Source organism: Pristis pectinata, chromosome 5 (genome assembly GCF_009764475.1).
Source record: "Pristis pectinata isolate sPriPec2 chromosome 5, sPriPec2.1.pri, whole genome shotgun sequence".
NCBI classification, from domain to species: Eukaryota; Metazoa; Chordata; class Chondrichthyes; order Rhinopristiformes; family Pristidae; genus Pristis; species Pristis pectinata.
The window spans coordinates 80,795,560-80,815,415 of record NC_067409.1 but is presented as its reverse complement, the minus strand read 5'-3'; the positions used below and the strand labels follow the sequence as shown (position 1 = coordinate 80,815,415).

General features: G+C 38.8%; 1 protein-coding gene and 1 long non-coding RNA gene across 2 annotated transcripts in view; one reads left to right on the top strand and one right to left on the bottom strand.

Annotated features, from left to right (window-relative positions):
• cdkal1 (CDK5 regulatory subunit associated protein 1-like 1) overlaps nt 1-19,856 on the bottom strand; it is a gene marked incomplete at its 5' end in the record, with an annotated part of 448,677 nt that overhangs the window by 197,463 nt on the left and 231,358 nt on the right. Inside the window, one exon of the mRNA XM_052016953.1 lies at nt 4,901-5,046. Within this exon, the coding sequence (XP_051872913.1) occupies nt 4,901-5,046 (146 nt within the window). The remainder of the gene's footprint in view (nt 1-4,900; nt 5,047-19,856) is intronic.
• Nucleotides 11,946-18,367, top strand: LOC127570389 (uncharacterized). Its single transcript, XR_007956356.1, has 3 exons — nt 11,946-12,209; nt 13,586-13,626; nt 17,963-18,367. It is a non-coding gene; the product is annotated as an uncharacterized LOC127570389 (long non-coding RNA).

Below are 19,856 nucleotides of genomic sequence, written 5' to 3'. Positions count from 1 at the left end.
AGCAACTTCTGTGAAGTAAGTTCACATCCAAGGCCAAATTAGGACCTTCTATTTATTTTAAAATGCATGTCGATGCACACATTCTAGGGATGCATTATATTGATATTATTATTGCACAGGGTTATCTTACAATTCACATATGAATACTGAATTAATCCTCTCCTATATTTCAACGATCAAGCAAAAGGTTATCCTCCCTCACTGTAGGTTAAGTGGGGAGGAAACGGGGGAAAAAAATGAAGTTCAAAAGAGGACCGAAATCAAAATCAATCTACTGTCCCACAGAATCCAAATCCAATTGTGCCACCTAGCATAAAATGAAGGAAATAAGAAGAAAAAATAACTTGCATTTAAATTGAGTTTTTCTTAGGTTATCCAAATTCCAACTTCACTCTATATCAATAATGTGCTCAAATATAAAGTCTGCAGCTTGGATCTGATACTGATATTTTAAAAGCAGGAAACAATCTAAATTGAGAGACTTTCCATTAAACAGAAAATGAAATGTCACCTACCATTTAATAAGATGTGACTTAAATTATGTTGTCAATTATTTGAAGCATTCTTTGCTTAGTCTTTCAAATTCTCTTTTAAATTAAAATGAAGGTTTGCTTTAAACCAAAATAGACAATGCAAATAGAAAGTGGATTCACTGAGACTGGAGTTATTGCACAAGGAATTTCGATACTCTACGCTGCAGTCCTGTTTAGTCTCAAGCATACCTGTGATTTACAGTTTGCACATTTGAATTATACACACACAGTGACATGCAAAGGTTTGGGCACCCCTGGTCAAAATTTCTGTTACTGTGAATAGCTAAGCGAGTAAAAGATGACCTGATTTCCAAAAGGCATAAAGTTAAAGATGACACATTTCTTTAATATTTTAAGCAAGATTAATTTTTTATTTCCACCTTTTACAATTTCAAAATAACAAAAAAGGAAAAGGGCCCGAAGCAAAAGTTTGGGCACCCTGCGTGGTCAGTACTTAGTAACACCCCCTTTGGCAAGTATCACAGCTTGTAAACACTTTCTGTCGCCAGCTAAGAGTCTTTCAATTCTTGTTTGGGGGATTTTCGCCCATTCTTCCTTGCAAAAGGCTTCTAGTTCTGTGAGATTCTTGGGCCGTCTTGCATGCACTGATCTTTTGAGGTCTATCCACAGATCTTCGATGATGTTTAGGTTGGGGACTGTGAGGGCCATGGCAAAACCTTCAGCTTGTGCCCCTTGAGGTAGTCCATTGTGGATTTTGAGGTGTGTTTAGGAGCGTTATCCTGTTGTAGAAGCCATCCTCATTTCACCTTCAGCTTTTTTACAGATGGTGTGATGTTTGCTTCTAGAATTTGCTGGTATTTAATTGAATTCATTCTTCCCTCTACCAGTGAAATGTTCCCCGTGCCACTGGCTGCAACACAAGCCCAACGCATGATCGATCCACCCCCGTGCTTAATGGTTGGAGAGGTGTTCTTTTTATGAAATTCTGCGCCCTTTTTTCTCCAAACATACCTTTGTTCATTGCAGCCAAGAAGTTCTATTTTAACTTCATCAGTCCACAGGACTTGTTTCCAAATTGCATCAGGCTTGCTTAGATGTTCCTTTGCAAGCTTCTGACGCTGAATTTTGTGGTGAGGATGCAGGAAAGGTTTTCTTCTGATGACTCTTCCATGAAGGTCATATTTGTGCAGGTGTCGCTGCACAGTAGAACAGTACACCACCACTCCAGAGTCTGCTAAATCTTCCTGAAGGTCTTTTGCAGTCAAACAGGGGTTTTGATTTGCCTTTCTAGCAATCCTATCAGCAGTTCTCTCGGAAAGTTTTCTTGGTCTTAAAGACCTCAACTTGACCTCCACCATTCCTGTTAACTGCCATTTCTTAATTACATTACAAACTGAGGAAACGGCTACCTGAAAACGCTTTGGTATCATCTTATAGCCTTCTCCTGCTTTGTGGACATCATTTATTTTAATTTTCAGAGTGCTAGGCAGCTGCTTAGAGGAGCCCATGGCTGGTGATTGTTGGGACAAGGTTTGAGGAGTCAGGGTATTTATAAAGCTTTGACATGTGCATCACCTGGCCTTTCCTAAGGATGACTGTGAACAAGCCATAGCCCTAACAAGCTAATGAAGGTCTGAGACCTTGGTGAAAGTTATCTGAGAGCTCAAATCTCTTGGGGTGCCCAAACTTTTGCATGGTGCTCCTTTCCTTTTTCCACTCTAAAATTGTACAAAACAAAAATAATACACTAATCTTGCTTAAAATGTTGAAAAGAATGTTTCATCTTTAACTTTATGACTTTTGGAGATCAGTTCATCTTCTACTCACTTAACTATTCACAGTAACAGAAATTTTGACCAGGGTGCCCAAACTTTTGCATGCCACTGTGTGTGTGTGTGTGTGTGTGTGTGTGTGTGTGTGTGTGTATATATATATATATATATATACACACACACTATATATATATATACACACACATACACAAAATATATATTTTCTATACAAAAATAAAAATATAAGCACAGTAAGAGGAAACAAAGATTTTAGAAGCATTTACTAGGTAAAAGGGAAGCAACAGGGGACCAGAGAGGAGGTCTTGTGGAAAAGAAGGCATAGCTGATGTACTAAGTTAAAATTATGCATCTATTTTCTGAGAGGAAGAAGACGCCTGCCATTGTCACAGCAAAGGATGAGACGTAGAGAAATTTGATAGGATCAGAACAGATAAGGTGATAATGAAAAGGTTGGTGAAGCTCAAAAGAAGAGAAATCACTTAGTCCAGATGGGATGCAACTGAGGTTTCTGAGTGAAGGACAGAGACAACAGATGCTCTGGCCATAATCTTCCAATCCTCCTTAGTGCTACAGTGTCAGAAACAATCCAAATGTTACATCCCTTTTCAAAAATGAGAAGAATAAATCCAGCAATTGCTAAACCATTCAAACATATCCATGGTAAGAAAACTTCAAGAGATAGTAAGCAGGGATAAAATTAATTACCTCTTAGAAAAATAAATGACAGACAGCATGGATTAATTAAAGACAAATATAATTTGTTTAACTTGATTAAATTCTTTGATTAAGTAACAGAAATGGGATTCAGGTGAATAGATTCTTATTTTAATTACCAAACAACTTGCGAAAGATTTCGAAGTGTAACTTAACATCAATAATTTGCATTTAATTTGCACCTTTTACAGAAAACATCCTAAAGAGGTATTAAGAAAATTTGACAACAAGCTACCTAAGAATGTGATCAAAAGCTGATTAAACACATTTTAAAGAAAGGGAGCTACTGATACACCTTGGTTCTCGTGCTTAGGATTTGGACACCCCAGTAGTGGGGTGACTATATGGGGAATGTGTAAAGAAGCAGACCTGCAGGACCGCAACATTCTTAAATGTTCTAAGAAGGAAGCAGGTTAAAGAGATGGAGAGAAATGAAGCCATGGAGAGATTTGGAAACAATCATGAAAATTTAAAAACTGAAGTATGGCTACCAATGCAAATTGGTGAGCAAAGGAAATTTGGTGCAAGTTAGAATAGGGCAGCAGAACTTTGGATAACTTCATGTGTATGAAGCAAAGAAGGCGTGAGGCTAACGCAGAGAGCCTTTTGAACAGTCAGGTTTACAGGTGACAAAAGGGAAGTATGAGGTTTTCAGCCAAATGAGGTGGAATTGGATCAAGGTATAGTAGATAATTTGGTACAAGGGTGGATGGGGATGAGGATGGAGGTAGAGTGAGAGTGAGAGATAGAAGGTGAGAGAGAAAGAGATGGTGGGTAGCGAGTGAGTGTTGATTAGGTGAGGTTTACCTGTACAAATCTTTGAAGATCTCAGAACAAGTTAACAAAGCTGCTAATAAAGAATCGGGCATCATAAATAAAAGTACAGAATATGAAGGCAATGAGTTATGCTAACTCTATATGAAATAAAAGTTCTGTCCCAGATGGAATCTTTTGGTCCAATTCTGGAGATCACACTTTAGACAGAATGTGACAGCTTTGGAAAAAGTACAGAGAAGATTGAATGCAATAGCTCTGGGAATGAAATAGAATGATTATGTCGATAGACTGGGATAGTAATGTTCCCTTATGAGCAGAGAAGGTTTACAGGAGTGTTTAAAATGATATTTTTAAAACCGTGAATTGTTTAGATGGCATAAATAAATAGACACTATTATCAATGGCTGAAGGTAGTAACCACATAAGTATTACAGGCTGTCTACAGGTAACAAATGAGTTCCATTTTTACAGACATCCATGTTGATTTGGTAAATCAGAAAATACACAAAAATCACTTGATATGGTAACTGTACTTCCACAGTATGGTATTGAATGGCATCAAAAGCACATAATAATGGTAAGAAAGAATTATTTAATACAAGTGGAGAGAGAGAGAGAGAGGAAACTAGTTCTGCCATTAGTAGGAACAAACATATGCACATGTCAGACTTTTGAACAATAATATTACGGGAGTTCATACGTATATACAGGCATCCATAAGTTGAGCATTTACAACCCAGGGATGGCCTGTCTGCTGAGAACTAAAAATACACTGTAAAAAATTGTTGATTCACTATGTTCACTTGGAAGCATTTCAGATACTAATTAAGAAGGACCAGCTGGAGAGAAACCACAGGAAAAGAAACAGCAGCTGAACAGTGAACTTCAAATATACAATACAGCTTAGTCATTCCAAATAGTGGGCACTGTAGTATTTAAACAAGATTTAAAATACAATGGGGATCATGCAAAGGCACAGAATTATGCCAAGGAGTGGTTAAAAACCACATTAATCATTCTTATTCAGGTTACTTAATCTTTATAAAATCCGAATGTAAAGGTGATATATAGAACCTATACTTTGAAGTACTGCAGTTGAAAATTAGCTGGGAAGTTACTTACCTTTCCTTCAAGAAATCTGCCACTCGTTTAAAGTCTGCTATGCAGTATTCTCTTTTCATGTCCATGAGCACACTATCTGATCCAGTTTGAACTGGCACATGAAGAAAGGAATACACCCGAGGATGAAGGAGGATTTTTGCCATTTCCTGCAGAAAAAGAAAAAAAACATCCATCAGCATCACATCAAATAAATCTTTTCTCTTAAATGGACAAAATGACATTCAAGATGTACATTTTAGAAAATCCTTTATCTTGAGAGATGCTCATTGAAATGAAGATCAAAATGACATTTGAGAGCAAATCAATTTAAATTATCTGGCTATAAGAAACTGTGAAAAATACAGTTATAGATAAGAACTGTTTGTCATGGAGAAATACATTTAAACACAGCAATTTCCTCAGCAATACAATTCTGAAGTCATTGTGATTTTTTTTGTACTTGAATTGTTCAATAGATGACCTTAATCACCACCCCTCAAAACAGTACTTAAGGTCACATTTTGGGTCTTCAATGGTTCCTTCTTACAGTAGCTCAAAATTTTCACCAAAAAAGGTAGCAGTCCCACATGAAACTGCTCAGAACCAGCATCACCGAGGAAGCTGAGAGAAGATTTAGCAGGTAGGCAAGCTGGGAGTACTAACAATGACCTAGATCCATGGAAGGTATGTTTAATAGCTCTCAAAAAGTTTGAATGTTGACAAATATCAAGGGCTGAGAAAGTGGCTGAACTGGCTATACAGCACTTTTTTGGGTCCGACAACTGGAAAAGTCCTGTGCTGCTCAGGGCCTCACTAATCAGGTCAGAGCCAGTCTCGTGAGAACATTTGGGCTAAACCACCCACTTGGGGTAAGAACAGAGTAAGCAAGTGCCAAGTGACAAACATGGATGGTGAACTGTTCTGTACTGGGCCATTATTTGATCAGCAACTTTCTGACATGGAGTTAGCATCAGGAGAGATCATTGAACTGTGTGCGCATGTAAAATTATTATATCAACAGTGAGGACTTCCAAAAATGCTAAAGAATTATGTGGTATATAGGCAAACTGCAGTAGTAAAGTCAGAGTTCTGATACTAACCCTAATATGAGTGAGATCATCTGTCACAATTCTGGCAACTTAGGATAGTGAAATACTTCAACTGCAAAGAAGACAAATAGCTTCCATTTGAGGAATGGAAGTCAAAATAATGCCAGCCAAATCACTTCTCAATGTTAGAGCCACATTTATAACATGAAATACACAAAATAGAGGCTTGTACAATATTGAAACTGATGAGTAGTATGAAGTGCAAAGTTTAAATGGCAGATATTCCATTTTTGACAATTATGAAAAATGCAGGGATTTTAAAAGTGAATTAAAAGTTAATGATATATTGATAGGAAAATCAATAACTGTTTTAGACTGTGGGAAGAGATATGTATACGAAGTAACGTTAACAAAAAAGCACACCGAATCAGAAGAGATATTCTGGTGAAACACTAAAAACCTTAGGTCACATGTGACTGTGATTTCTCATAATCATCAAAGATGGAGGCGACCAATCAGGATGGCTGAGTACAAGATACACACTAACCCCATTAAGAAAAAATTGACTCAAAGGATTAAAAGTGGATTGGAAGAAATATTTTCAGTGTGACTACTCTACAACCATCTGTTTAAAGATATCAATAATGGCATCAGGGGCACAATGGTTGCTTATGTATTAAGTCAAATATCCAGCCAGTGTCCTGTAAGCCTAGCTTGGTAAAACGCAAGAGGAGTTGAGCCTCTGAAATGAAACAGTGCATTAATCAAAACTGCCCGCTGTTATATCATCAAAAGCAGACAAGACTGCCAGGCTTTTGTAGGGACTATAAGGTAATCCTCAGTCACACCGTGAACAATGAACACTACCCCATGCTCACGTCACACAATCTGAATTCAAGGATGCCAAGCTCATTATCAAGTTGGACAAGTGAACGTGGATAAAGTAAGCCATCATTACTGAATAATTAACACCCATAAGGGGCATTATTCATATATCAAGCTGCATCATATAATGCCATCATCACCTCACACAAGACTGTCCATGCAACCATTTTGATTGCAACTGCCACATAGGTGGAAAATCTCTGAATACCTGAAGAGGTATTTTGAAGGTTTCATGAACACAATATTAAGCTTCAAAAGAATGAATGTGCTTTTGTGCAGGAAAAAAAATACTTTTTTGGATCCTGAGAGTGGATGCAAATTGTCGACAACTGAAAAAAGAGCAAGCTTAGTGAAGGCCAGTAAAACTGAGGGCATCACTGAATTCTGATCTTTTTCTTGCAGGATCCGATATTGTGCCAAGTTTCTGTTGGACTGTGCAACAGTATGGACACCACTGCATCAACTGCTGAAGAAGAATGAACTGTGGCAGTGGTGAAGGACTATGGATAGTGTACAATTTCTGAAAGGTAAATCTTAGTATGGAGTTCCTCCTGCTGTTTTATGACATCATTCGCACACCAAAATTTGCTATGATACCTCCAATAGGCAGTAATAAGCCATGTTATAGGCCACCACCATAAAAAGCAATTCTTTCCATCCCTTAAACCTTAACAACATCTCAACAATGACCAAGAATTTCACTCAAATACAAAAGGGGGTTTTGGGAACCGTATTTGGGATCAAAAGATTCCAATGGTACTTAGTAGACAGACCACTCAATTCATATTGGTCATTGACTCCAAACCATGGCCATTCTTGGACCCCAATAATGGCCTCAAGAGTGTAGAAGTGGGCCATCCACCTGTCCCAATGTGATGATGCTTAAAATATGAAGCTTTCAAACATAATACAACAATGAATAAATTATCAAGACTACCATATAAAATTTTACAGGTGAGAAATACCTCGCTCTCTAGATTTCACAAGTGATATGATAGACTTAAAGGGCTGGAGAATTTCTTTGTAAAAAAGTTACTCCAAAATTAACAGACACAACAATTTTCATTCGCCAGCGATTTCTATCGATGTTTAGGAGAGTGTGAATATAGAGAATGCACTGTACACATTACAGACAGGAGGGGATGATTTTCCTGGAACAGTGGTGAAAGTAGCAAACCTGGTACAGACTCCAGCGTTAAAGAAAACACATGGATATTTCTGTATTGCTCTGCTGATTTGGATAAGTTTAGATGAGAATATAAAGCTCTATCCATCACAGACATTACACACTGTCACAACTTAAGGCTCCATCAAATGAGGCCAGAGTAGTTAAATGCAAAGATCAATGAAGCAGTCTAATGGAATAACTTCACTCAGAACACTTGGGTATGTTAATGTGAAAGCAATAGCTTGCAGCTTTCTCCTTCAGATCAGTATTTACAAGAATCACAAGACCATCCCTGTGTGTCCATATAAACTACCTCCCTGTGTTGGTGGACAATCATTCAAAATGAAATGAGGTAAGGCATGTGGTATCATAGACCACCATTGAACACACTATAAAAAAAAACTCACATCTGTTCTCCCAAGAGATTGTATTGGATAGTAGTTCACAATTTCAACTAGTTCAATTCAAACTGTTTGTGAAATGAAAAGGGATCAAACTGCTTCACATCTCCTTATCATTCACTCTCAAACTGAGAGATTAGTACATACAGTGAAAGCATCACTAAAGAAGCAAGTCATGAAGGAAGATCAAGGAAGCATCAATGTACAGACTTTCTTCAGAACAAAAGATCAATGCTGCAGGATATGCTCCTGCAGAAATGTTGATGCATAAAAGAATCAGAATATATCTGAGCCTGTTTCAGCTATACCTGGAAGGGAAGGTGAATAAAAGGCAATTGAACAAAATGAACATTGTGACTCATGCTTTAAAAAGGAAGAGGTTCATATTATATGAAGAGGTTTATCTACTGACAAAATCAGCCAGATGGAGATAACAAAATGGGATATTAGAGATATTGGAGAGGTTGTGCATATGTATCGTCCCAAGAATTATCTTGCAACGTGGATGAGAGATTCAGGAAGTTTAATGTTGTTCCTTCGATCACAGAATGAGGTACCCATGGGGATACTGAAGAAAATTTTGATTTGACTATACTCCTGTAGCATATTCCATAATTGTCAAAGATGAGCTGCAATCGATTCCACTGAAGTGTCAAGAACTAAGATTTTCAAGGAGTGCAGAGATGGAGGATACATCAACATTTATGCAGTCTCCAGCACCAATCCAAGCAACTCTGGTGGAATTCTAAAGATCAAAGAGACTTCAAAACAGGGTTAATTGGTTAAACTAGTAAATTTATAGTGGTCATAGTAGTAGCAGTGCATTAGTGTGATATCATAGTACAATATTGTCATGAATCATGGTGCATGTACATGGTTTCAGAAGAACCATGAATGGCCAAACACAACTTTGGAGGTCACTGTGTATGTGACCTGCATGTTACTTCACTAGAGATGAGGAATGCAAAGGACATCCCCAATACACTATCACATACTTTATGTGTGCCTTGTAGATTTAGAATGATGGGTTAACAGTGGGGAATCATTCCCCATTGAATATTTGGATTCTGACCTCTATCAACCACAGTTCACATGTGGTTGTGCCAATTACATTTCTGATTGATGATGACCTCCAGGTTATTGACGATTGTGGTGGGGGGAAGGAGCTTGGGATGGTCAGCAAAGATAATTCCATTGATAGTCAAAGGGAGGTGATCAGACACTCTCCATGTCAGAAGCAGTTATTTCCAAGAACTTGAGTATATTTTGATGTTACTTGTCCAAAAGGAATCACTGGAGTTTATCAGCAAGTCCTAGATGTGGAAGTTCTGAACTTACTCATGTGCCTTATCCGTTAATGGATATCCCATGGAATCCAATGGCAGACTTGGATCTTGCTGAGATTCCCAACTGGGGAATTGCTTCTTAGAGTCTGCACCATTTCTCAGGTGGTGCAGGATCCACACCCTAAAATGATTTCAATGAGAATCAGAGAATTGTTGGGATGTAAAACAAGGCGAAAATCAAGGTGCTTGTTAAACAAAAAATACTTGTAGGTTTTTCAAAAAAAAATTTAAATGTCTGTAATTGGTGATACTTTTTATTTAAAATGTTATATAATTTGTTTTTGTTCAATTGTGGATTTATTTTTTACTTGCTCAGTGACCTTCAGAAACATTAAAAACCACTGGCGGCCAACAAAGCTGGGGGCAGTCGTCAGTGTTGGCATCTTTCAGGTGAGGTGTCAGACCAAGGACCACCAAACCCAAGATTCCTGGTTAAATTAAAATAGGAGCATTTCAACAAAATGGGAGGATTATATAGGTCTCACTCAGCTAAACTTGCTACTTGGTATTAGTTGATTCCTGCTGATGGGAAGACCATATAGAGCTCTGTCTACATCTTCTTCTATGAAAACACAGTATGCATTCCACCATCTTTTCAGTAATGAATGCAGAAACAGTATTAACAGAACATAGGTTCCTATGCTTGTTTTTCACTATGTTTCCATAAAGGTAGCTTCCAAAAAGTGCTTTATTTCCCTACACAGCAAGATAATGTTAAATACTAATCTTGAGTTAGTTCACCCCATGAGGCAGAGTGACAGTTGGGAATATTCCAAACTGAATTAGTTAGAAGAGGATAAAAATAAACCAAAATTTTTACAATTGACCAGAACTTGAATGTATCTTTGTTGCAAGCAAACAACAAATGGTAGATGGTAGGTAACAACAGTATTAGGCTTGGATCTCACGCTCAGTGTTTCGAAAAGTTCAGAATAAAATCCATTTATTACTTTATCCACCAGTAACCCACATCAGGAATATAGTTGAGGTATGTGGGCTTCACTGAATTTTCAATACATCAATATTAATACATAGAAAACATTGTTAGATCTGGTGTCTATCTTAGGGAGAAATGTTGACTTGCATGGCTACAATATTACCTTGATTCTTTCATTCCCAAAACTCATGTTCTCAATGATTATAAACATATTTATGCACTTCTTTCTAGCCTAGGGCTTCCCAAACTATTTTCCAATACAGACCCAATTTGATACTTGAAATTTCATACAGCCCCAAAGCCACCCAAAACAACAATCGAGCAAGATAATAACTGGCGCAGAGCAAGACTGGCAACATGATGACGACCAGCTAATTTATTTTAGTAAAGTTGATTAATGGATACATTTTGGCCAAAATGCCAAAGAAGAACTCCAAGGTATTGTTTGGATAGTGTCTTGGGATCTTTTGCGTCTACCTGAGGAAAGAGACTGGGTTTCAGTTTAAAGACAGTATCTCCAACAGTGTTGCAGAGCTTCAATACTAGATCGGTGTTTCAACCTAGATTTTTGGGTGTAAGGTCTCTGGAATGGGACTTGAACCTACTACTTCCACACTGAATTGTAAGGGTGCTACCGCTGAGGATATACTTGGTAAAATTGGGACTGAATGATCTCTGTGACCGATATGAACAGACAATAGCATGGCAAAGGAGACCACAGGCTGTCCAAACACCTGAGATCCCGGCCGATGGTTGGGAGGTAAATGCTCTGCAAGGGCATTCCTCCTTTTCCCTCTCAATTTTGTGTGTGTGTGTGTGTGTGTGTGTGTGTGTGTGTGTGTGTGTGTGTGTGTGTTGTCCCTCTCTCTTGCCTAATTGTGAAGCCCTCTGCTAACTTCCTGTTTTTCAATATACAGTATACTTATATCACAAGTGTTTTATTTATTTTATTCATTCTATGCTTTTCCCACAAAAACCTTCAGTCTCCACTGTTTTTGAGAGTAAAAGAATCCTCTCTTCACTCTCCACCACCCCTAAATGATGCATCTCCTGTAAGGTTTCCTTCTACACTGTCAAATTTCAAATGACTGGTACCAAAATTAATAGTTTTTTTTTTACCATGCTCCATGCATGTATGGGCACCTAATTCCTGATTTTTAAGAACACTAAACTGAATTTGGTTCTGGTGCAATCATCAGTTCTCCAATCCACCATTGGAACAAATTGCACAATTAACTCAAACATTTGGCAATAATCTTCCTTTTAGTTCTGATGTTTTCTCATGCTGTTCTAATCTCACAACAGTTCTGCGTAAGTTTTCTGTCCTGGTTCATTTGGAGCATTTTAGTTCCACAGTGGTAGGGTGAAAACTTTACCTCCTTCACAGGAATCTTTCACAATTGTGTAACTTATGAAAAGAAGTAAAAAAAAAGTAAGCAGAAACCACAGGATGTCAAGTTCTTTTTTGGGGTTTGAAGCTTCAACTTCAGGCAAAGGACTAGGTCCATACAAGGAAACTTCCATGCAGATGTTCTCAACTTCAGGTAACTCTTATTATTGGGCTTCAGTTCTGGATTTTTTTTATTACATACAGTACATATATTGACCTAATTGAGAAAGGAAAATATCCAAATTCCACTGTAAAAAAACATGCTATTGTTTGTCATGGTTTCTAGTTCCTCATGGGTGACACTGCAATTTGAGTTATTTAACTGATTGTGTTTGCATAACTTGCTTGCTCATGACTGGAAGATTTATTAGTATAGATTAACATGTTTAATTTGACACATAATGGTTATCTGAGTAAACTAGCTTTGCACTTATGATGCTTTTTAAGTGGGGCTTACACATTCTATAACATTAAGGATGCCCGTGAGACATAGGACTTCTAAACAGATGGATAGATAATTCCATAAATTTCTAAAAAAAACGTTATTAACCATATAAAAAATAGTCAGACTTTTCTAGAACATCTCTCCTTGCTCTCAAAATCAATTGACATTAAACAAAACTTCTTTCTTTTGCTACCTGTTCTGGTTTAGGCCTTAAATCTTCAGTAAAGATAGAATTTTGGTGATCCCGCTAATTAAACTTTGGTTTAGTTGTGCAGTAGGAATAAAATCCCAGAACTCCTGACGTGATAAGACATGTCTATTGTAACTTCAAATGATGCTTGGATGTTGCGCGCATTTTCTGCTTTAATTAGCTAAACCTCCTTTAATTAACTGAATTACCATTAAGATTAGCATTTCACAGGGCTGACTCTCCACTGTGAGAATAACCTGCATCAAGGGAGACTCAGAAGTATCTTTAGATATGACCAATAAATGCTCTCAATATTCAGAAACACTAATTCATTTACTAAAAGCCAAAATCTACCCCTTCATTTAAAACAACAAATTCTAATAGGGCATATAAAACAGAAGCATATGGAAGAAAGAACTAATTATCTATACTGGAAAAAATAGATGACATCACGGAAAACTCAAGAGAATACACCAGACAATTGTCACTGTTAAGGAAATGAAGTTAAGCTCAGTGTCAAAATGAAACATAATCTATTAACAATGATCAAAGGATCTATATTATCTTTTAGCTGGCAAGTCTATTGATGTGCTTATTCTGTGGATTTTTAAATACTCTTTCATGGGCACTATCATTATCTATTGACTGTAAATGGCATCACTATACCAAACTTGAGCCTCTTGTAACCTGATTTTCTAATGGTTATGTATTAATTTGGAGCAGCAGCCCAGATACTCTGGCTGATTAACCCTATCTCAGTTTGGAATACCTGAGCTCATATCATGATTTTCATTTTACTTTGTCTTGATTTTTCTTTCCCTCTTCGCAGCTGAATAATACGAAACCTAGGATTTTTCTTTTTTTTCCTGAATCATTTCTCTTGCTTTTACATTAGGTATGGCTTAAGACTTTCAACACATTCCCTGACACTTTTTGGTAAGTATTAGCAACAACTGTTAATTTATAACTACTCTCTTTAGCCAGGCTGCTTGTGACACAATAGCTGTTAATGACAGTCAGTCATAACTAAGTGCGTGCATTTTCATTCCTTCAGGCTGTGGATTGTTGGAGCTTTTCAAACATCCCTTCATTTCTAAATAGCAAATTCCAATAGACCACTCAAAGCAGAAACATATGGCAATAAAAAGTAATTATCCACACTGGAAAAAAGGAATGTCATTTTAATTGCAATTTCTAAACTTTCTTATCCTTCTCTTTTAATCCGTTTTTACTCTCCCTTTCGATGAATGACTTGATACTAAATTCTTCCATTCTAATTGAAACTCCTCTGCTTTATGTACTTAAAGGGGGATTGTTTGCTAGTGCTGTTAGGGAGGGCTTAAACTAATATGGCAAGGGGAAAGACAAAGGGAAGCAAAGCAGAGACCAGAGCAAAAGTTAGGAAAGAGAAAAGTAAGAGTGGAGTACAGAAAAGCCAAATGCAAAGGACACAAAGGTTAGATTCTTAAAGGACAATGAGTGTAAGGGCACTTTATCTGAATGCCCGTAGTTTTCGAAACAAGGTCAGCGAACTTGTGGCATAAATCAGTACAAAGGGGTATGATTTAGTGGACATTACAGAAACGTGGTTGCAGGGTAGAGATGATTGGGAATTAAATATCCAAGGATATCAGGTAATACGGAAGGATAGGCAGGAAGGTAAGGGAGGTAGGGTAGTGCTCTTAATTGAGAATGAAATAAGGGCTACAGTGAGAGACAATATAAGATCTAGGAGCAGAATGTTGAATCTATTTGGGTAGAGACTAGGAATAGTAAAGGGAAAAGAAAATCATTGGTGGGAGCTGTCTATAGCCCACCGAATAACAACATTACAATGGCATAGGCAATAAACCAAGAAATATCTGATGCATGTAAGAATGGAATAGCAGTTGTCATGGGGGACTTCTACTTCCACATAGATTGGGCAAATCAAGTTGGTCGAGGCAGTCCTGGGGAGGACTTCATTGAATGCATCTGTGATAGCTTTCTTGAACAGCACATTAGTGAACCTTCCAGGGATATTGCTATCTTAGATCTGGTCCTGTGCAATGAGACAGGTAAAATTAACCATCTTGTAGTTAGGGATCCTCTTGGAAAGAGTGACCATAATATGATTAAACGTCTTATACAAATGGAGGGTGCAATAGTTCGATCTAAATCCAGTGTATTATGCCCAAACAAAGAAGACCAGAACGAGATGAGGGAGGAGTTGGCTAGTGTAGACTGGGAACACAGGCTATATGGTGGGACAGTTGAGGAACAGTGGAAGACTTTCAAAGAGATTTGTCACGGTGCTCAACAAAAGCAAGAACAGTAAGGGTGGGGAGAGCCAGCCTTGGATAACTAAGGAAATTAAAGAAAGCATCAAACTAAAAGCTTCTGCACACAAAGTCGCCAAGGGCAGTGGGAAACTGGAACATTGGGAAAACTTTAAAAAGCAACAAAGAACCACTAAGCAAACAATAAGAAAAGGGAAGATAGATTATGAAAGTAAACTAGCACAAAACGTAAAAACAGATAGTAAAAGTTTTATAATTATATAAAGCAAAAGAGGGTGGCTAAAGTGAACGTAGGTCCCTTGTAAGATGAGAAGGGGGAATTAATATTGGGTAATGTGAAAATGGCTGAAGCCTTGAACGACTATTTTGTGTTGGTCTTCATAGCGTAGGACATGTCTAATGTGCCAAATAGAGATGTTATGGATGCAATGGGAGGTGAAGACCTTGATACAATTGCTGTCACCAAAGAGGTAGTGATGAGCAAACTAGTGGGCCTAAAGGTAGACAAGTCCCCTGGTCCTCATGGGATGCATCCCAATGCACTGAAAGAAATGGCTGAAGTTACAGTAGACTCGATTGTGATAATTTACCAGAATTCTCTGGACTCTGGGCAGGTCCTGGCAGACTGGCATAACATTTGCTGTCTTCCAATGTTTAAAAAAGAATGTAGGCAAAAGGCAGGCAGCTATAGGCCAGGTAGCTTAACGTCTGTAGCCGGGAAAATGCTTGAAGCTATTATTAAGGAAGAAATAGTGAGGAATTTGGATAGAAATGGTTCCATCAGGCAGATGCAGTATGGATTCAGGAAGGGCAGGTCCTCTTTTACAAACTTACTGGAGTTCTTTGAGGATATAATGAGTGCAATGGATTGAGGGTACAGGTGAATGTTGTATACTTGGATTTCCAGAAGGCATTCCATAAGGTGCTGCATAAAAGACTTATCCATAAGATTAGGATGCCTGGAGTTGGGGGTAATATATTAGCATGGATAGAGGATTCGTTAACCAATAGAAGGCAATGAGTTGGGATAAATGGGTGTTTCTCTGGTTGGCAATCAGTGGTGAGGGGGGGGGGGGGTGCCACAGGGGTCGGTGTTGGGCCCACAACTGTTCACGATATATACTAACGATGTGGAAGAGGGGACTGAGTGTAGCATATCTAAGTGTGCTGATGACTCTAAATTGAGTGGAAAAGCAAATTGTGCAGAGGACGCGGAGAGTCTGCAGAGAGGTATAGATAGGTCAAGTGAGCGAGCAAGGGTCCGGCAGAATGGCAGTAAATGTGAGATCATCCACTTTGGAAGGAAAAATAGAAGATCAAATTATTATTTAAATGGTGAAAGATTGCAGCATGCTGTGGTGCAGAGGGACTTGGGAGTGCTTGTGCAAGAATCGCAAAAGGTTGGTTTGCAGGTGCAACAGGTTATCAAGAAGGCAAATGGAATGTTGGCCTTCATTGCTAGAGGGATTGAATTTAAGAGTAGGGAGGTTATGTTGCAGCCATACAGGGTACTGGTGAGCCTGCACCTGGAGTACCATGTGCAGTTCTGGTCTCATTGCTTGAGGAAAGATATACTGGCTTTGGAGGCGGTACATACGAGGTTTACCAGGTTGATTCCGGAGATGAGGGGGTTAGCCTATGAGGAGAGATTGAGATGTCTGGGACAATACTCGCTGGAATTCAGAAGAATGAGAGGGGATCTTATAGAAATATATAAAATTATGAAAGGGATAGATAAGATAGAGGCAGGAAGGTTGTTTCCACTGGTAGGTGAGACAAAAACTAGGGGACATAGCCTCAACATTCGGGGGAATAGATTTAGGATGGAGATGAGGAGAAACTGCTTTTCCCAGAGAGTAGTGAATCTGTGGAATTCTCTGCCCAGGGAAGCAGTAGAGGTTACCTCATTAAATATATTTAAGACACAGTTAGATAGATTTTTGCATAGTAGGGGAATTAAGGGTTAGGAGAAAAGGCAGATAGGTGGATCTGAGTCCATGGCCAAACAGCCATGATCTTACTGAATGGCAGAGCAGACTCGACAGGCCAGATGGCCTACTCCTGCTGCTATTTCTTATGTTCTTATCACATCAGTTTAAGGAGAGTTCATTGAGGTATCTTAATTGCACTGTTATCAATTTGCACTTCCAAAAACTAGTGAGAAAACCTTTTTTAAACTTAAACATGCACAATAAAATCTGGCAAACAGAGCATGCAATGATTTGACCAGCACTAACAAAACCTGAGCTATAAATGGTAGAAAGTTAATGTGTTTTTTTGGCTGTCCCTCAATACCTCTTTTCCCACAGGAGTACATGTGAAGCAGCTGACTTGTCAGAGGGAAGGTGTAATTGCTTCTTGTTTCAGATAACAAAGACCCCTATGTGTGTCACACCAGAAGGTGCACTATAGTAATAAAGATGTCTAAGTGTTGATGAACTGAACCCGAATATGAAATTCATCTCTCTGTGAAAAGTTATTACATGGAACGATGATAGGCAGGCAACAAAAAAATGCTAGTTCAGAGCATCATGATTAATCTTTTAAATAAAAACTGATAATGCTGTAAACAGTCAGCAGTCAGGCAGCATTTGTAATAATGAAAGAATATCGAGCTGAAACATTAGCTTTGCTTTCTCTCCACAGAAGCTGCCTGATGCAAGTACTCCCAGCTTTTTGTTTTAATTTTAGATTTCCAGTATCTATGGTTCTTCTGCTTTTATGAGTAAATACTTCTGCCCCACTGACATTCATGTTAAAATTGGAATGCTTAAACATATACTGTCAAATCAATGATTTGTTTTTGAAATGCTACCTCCCAGTATGAGGTAACTTTTACCTTTGAATACCATTCTTCACTTTATTATTTAATTCCATAGTGGTCAAACTTTTGTATTTGTTTAATTTTCTTTCATTATATGCATTTCTAACATTATGTGTCACGTATCACTTACTAAAGTTATATGACTCAGAGCTGCTCTTCTCACCAACAGCACACATTATTGAAAACTTGCTGCCAGATCACAAGGTTCAAAAACTTACAATGGAGCAATTGAAATTTGTGTCTTTATCGGCAGTTCCTGGTTGGCAACAGATCAAGCAAGTACCGTGGGCCTTTACAATCAAACCATCGGAATTATGTGCAGAAAAATTGCAACGGGTTGTGGGAGGATGGTAGTAATGCTAAGTGTGGGGACTAGGCCTGATACTGGAGGACAGGCCAGTCCAATGCCACAACCTACAGTTTGGCAAGACTTATGAATAAACATATTAGTAAGCAAGTCATACTCTTTTAATACACCCTCAGTAAATTCCTTGAAAATCTACTTACACACTCGATTTTACAATCTTGTTGACATCTAAATATCCAATCATTAGTAGGGTGCTAGACAAATCAAGTGTTGTTATAAATCACCGTAATATTTTAAGTAACTCATCAATCTCCTGCAGGGTTTCACGAGGTGAATTAAGATCAAGTGTAATCTTCAGATGACGCTGGGAATAACTGGACTACAACAGTAGCTCCTATGCTTAAGTCATATAAACTCCCATCTTTATTTTATTCCACTAATTGGAGAGTGCATTGCAACAATTTTACCCTGGATGGCTTTTATCATAAATGTAGACTTCATAATTTATTCTCAGGAGGGCGTGAGCCCAGATGTTGTGATCCATGTAGGGACTAACGACATGGGCAGGAAAAGAGAGGAGGTCCTGCGTAAGGAGTTCAGGGGGTTAGGTGCTAGGTTGAGGGGCAGGACATCCAGGGTAACAATCTCAGGATTGCTACCTGTGCCTCATGCGAGTGAGGAGAGGAATAGGAAGATTAGGCAGATTAATACGTGGCTGAGGGGATGGTGCGAGAGGGAGGGCTTCAGGTTTATGGATAATTGGGATTTGTTCCAGGGAAGATGGGATCTGTTCCAACGGGACGGTTTACACCTGAACTGGAGGGGTACTGACATTCTTGCAGGAAGGTTTGCTAATGCTGCTCGGGGGGGTTTAAACTAAATTTGCAGGGGGAGGGGATCCAGAATGAGAGAGAGGATAGCGAGATGGAGGGTAGAGGACAGGTAGGAACTACACAATTTTGGAACATTAATACGAATGGAGAGAGGAGAAATGGGTTAAAAATCCTATATCTGAATGCACGGAGTGTCAGGAATAAGGTAGGCGAGCTTGAAGCTCAGACACGAATGGGTAAGTATGTTGTTGGGATAACGGAGACATGGCTGCAGGGAGATCAGACCTGGGAAATGAATTTTCAAGGGTATATATGCTATCGTAAGGACAGGAGGGTGGGCAGAGGGGGTGGGGTGGCCCTGTTGGTGAGGAGTGAGATTCAGTCCCTTGCAAGGGGGGACATTGAATCAGGAGAAGTAGAGTCAGTGTGGATAGAACTGAGGAACCGTAAGGGCAAAAAGACCCTAATGTGTGTTATCTACAGGCCTCCGAATGGTGGCATGGATATTGGGTGCAAGCTGAATAGTGAGTTAATGTTGGCATGTGGCAAGGGTAATGTCACAGTAGTTATGGGGGATTTCAATATGCAAGTGGACTGGGAAAATCAGGCTGGTACTGGACCCCAGGAAAGGGAGTTTATAGAGTGCCTCCGGGATGCATTCTTGGAGCAGCTGGTATGAGAGCCGACCAGGGAGAGGGCTATTGTGGATTTAGTGCTGTGTAATGAGCAGGATTTGATAAGAGAACTCGAAGTAAAGGAGCCATTGGGAGGTAGTGACCATAACGTGATAAGTTTTTATCTGCGATTGGAGAGGGTAAAGGGCAAATCAGAAGGGTCAATTTTGCAGTTGAACAAAGGAGACTATGGAGCCATGAGGGAGGAGCTGGCTAAAGTTGACTGGGCGGGCATCCTAGCAGAATTGT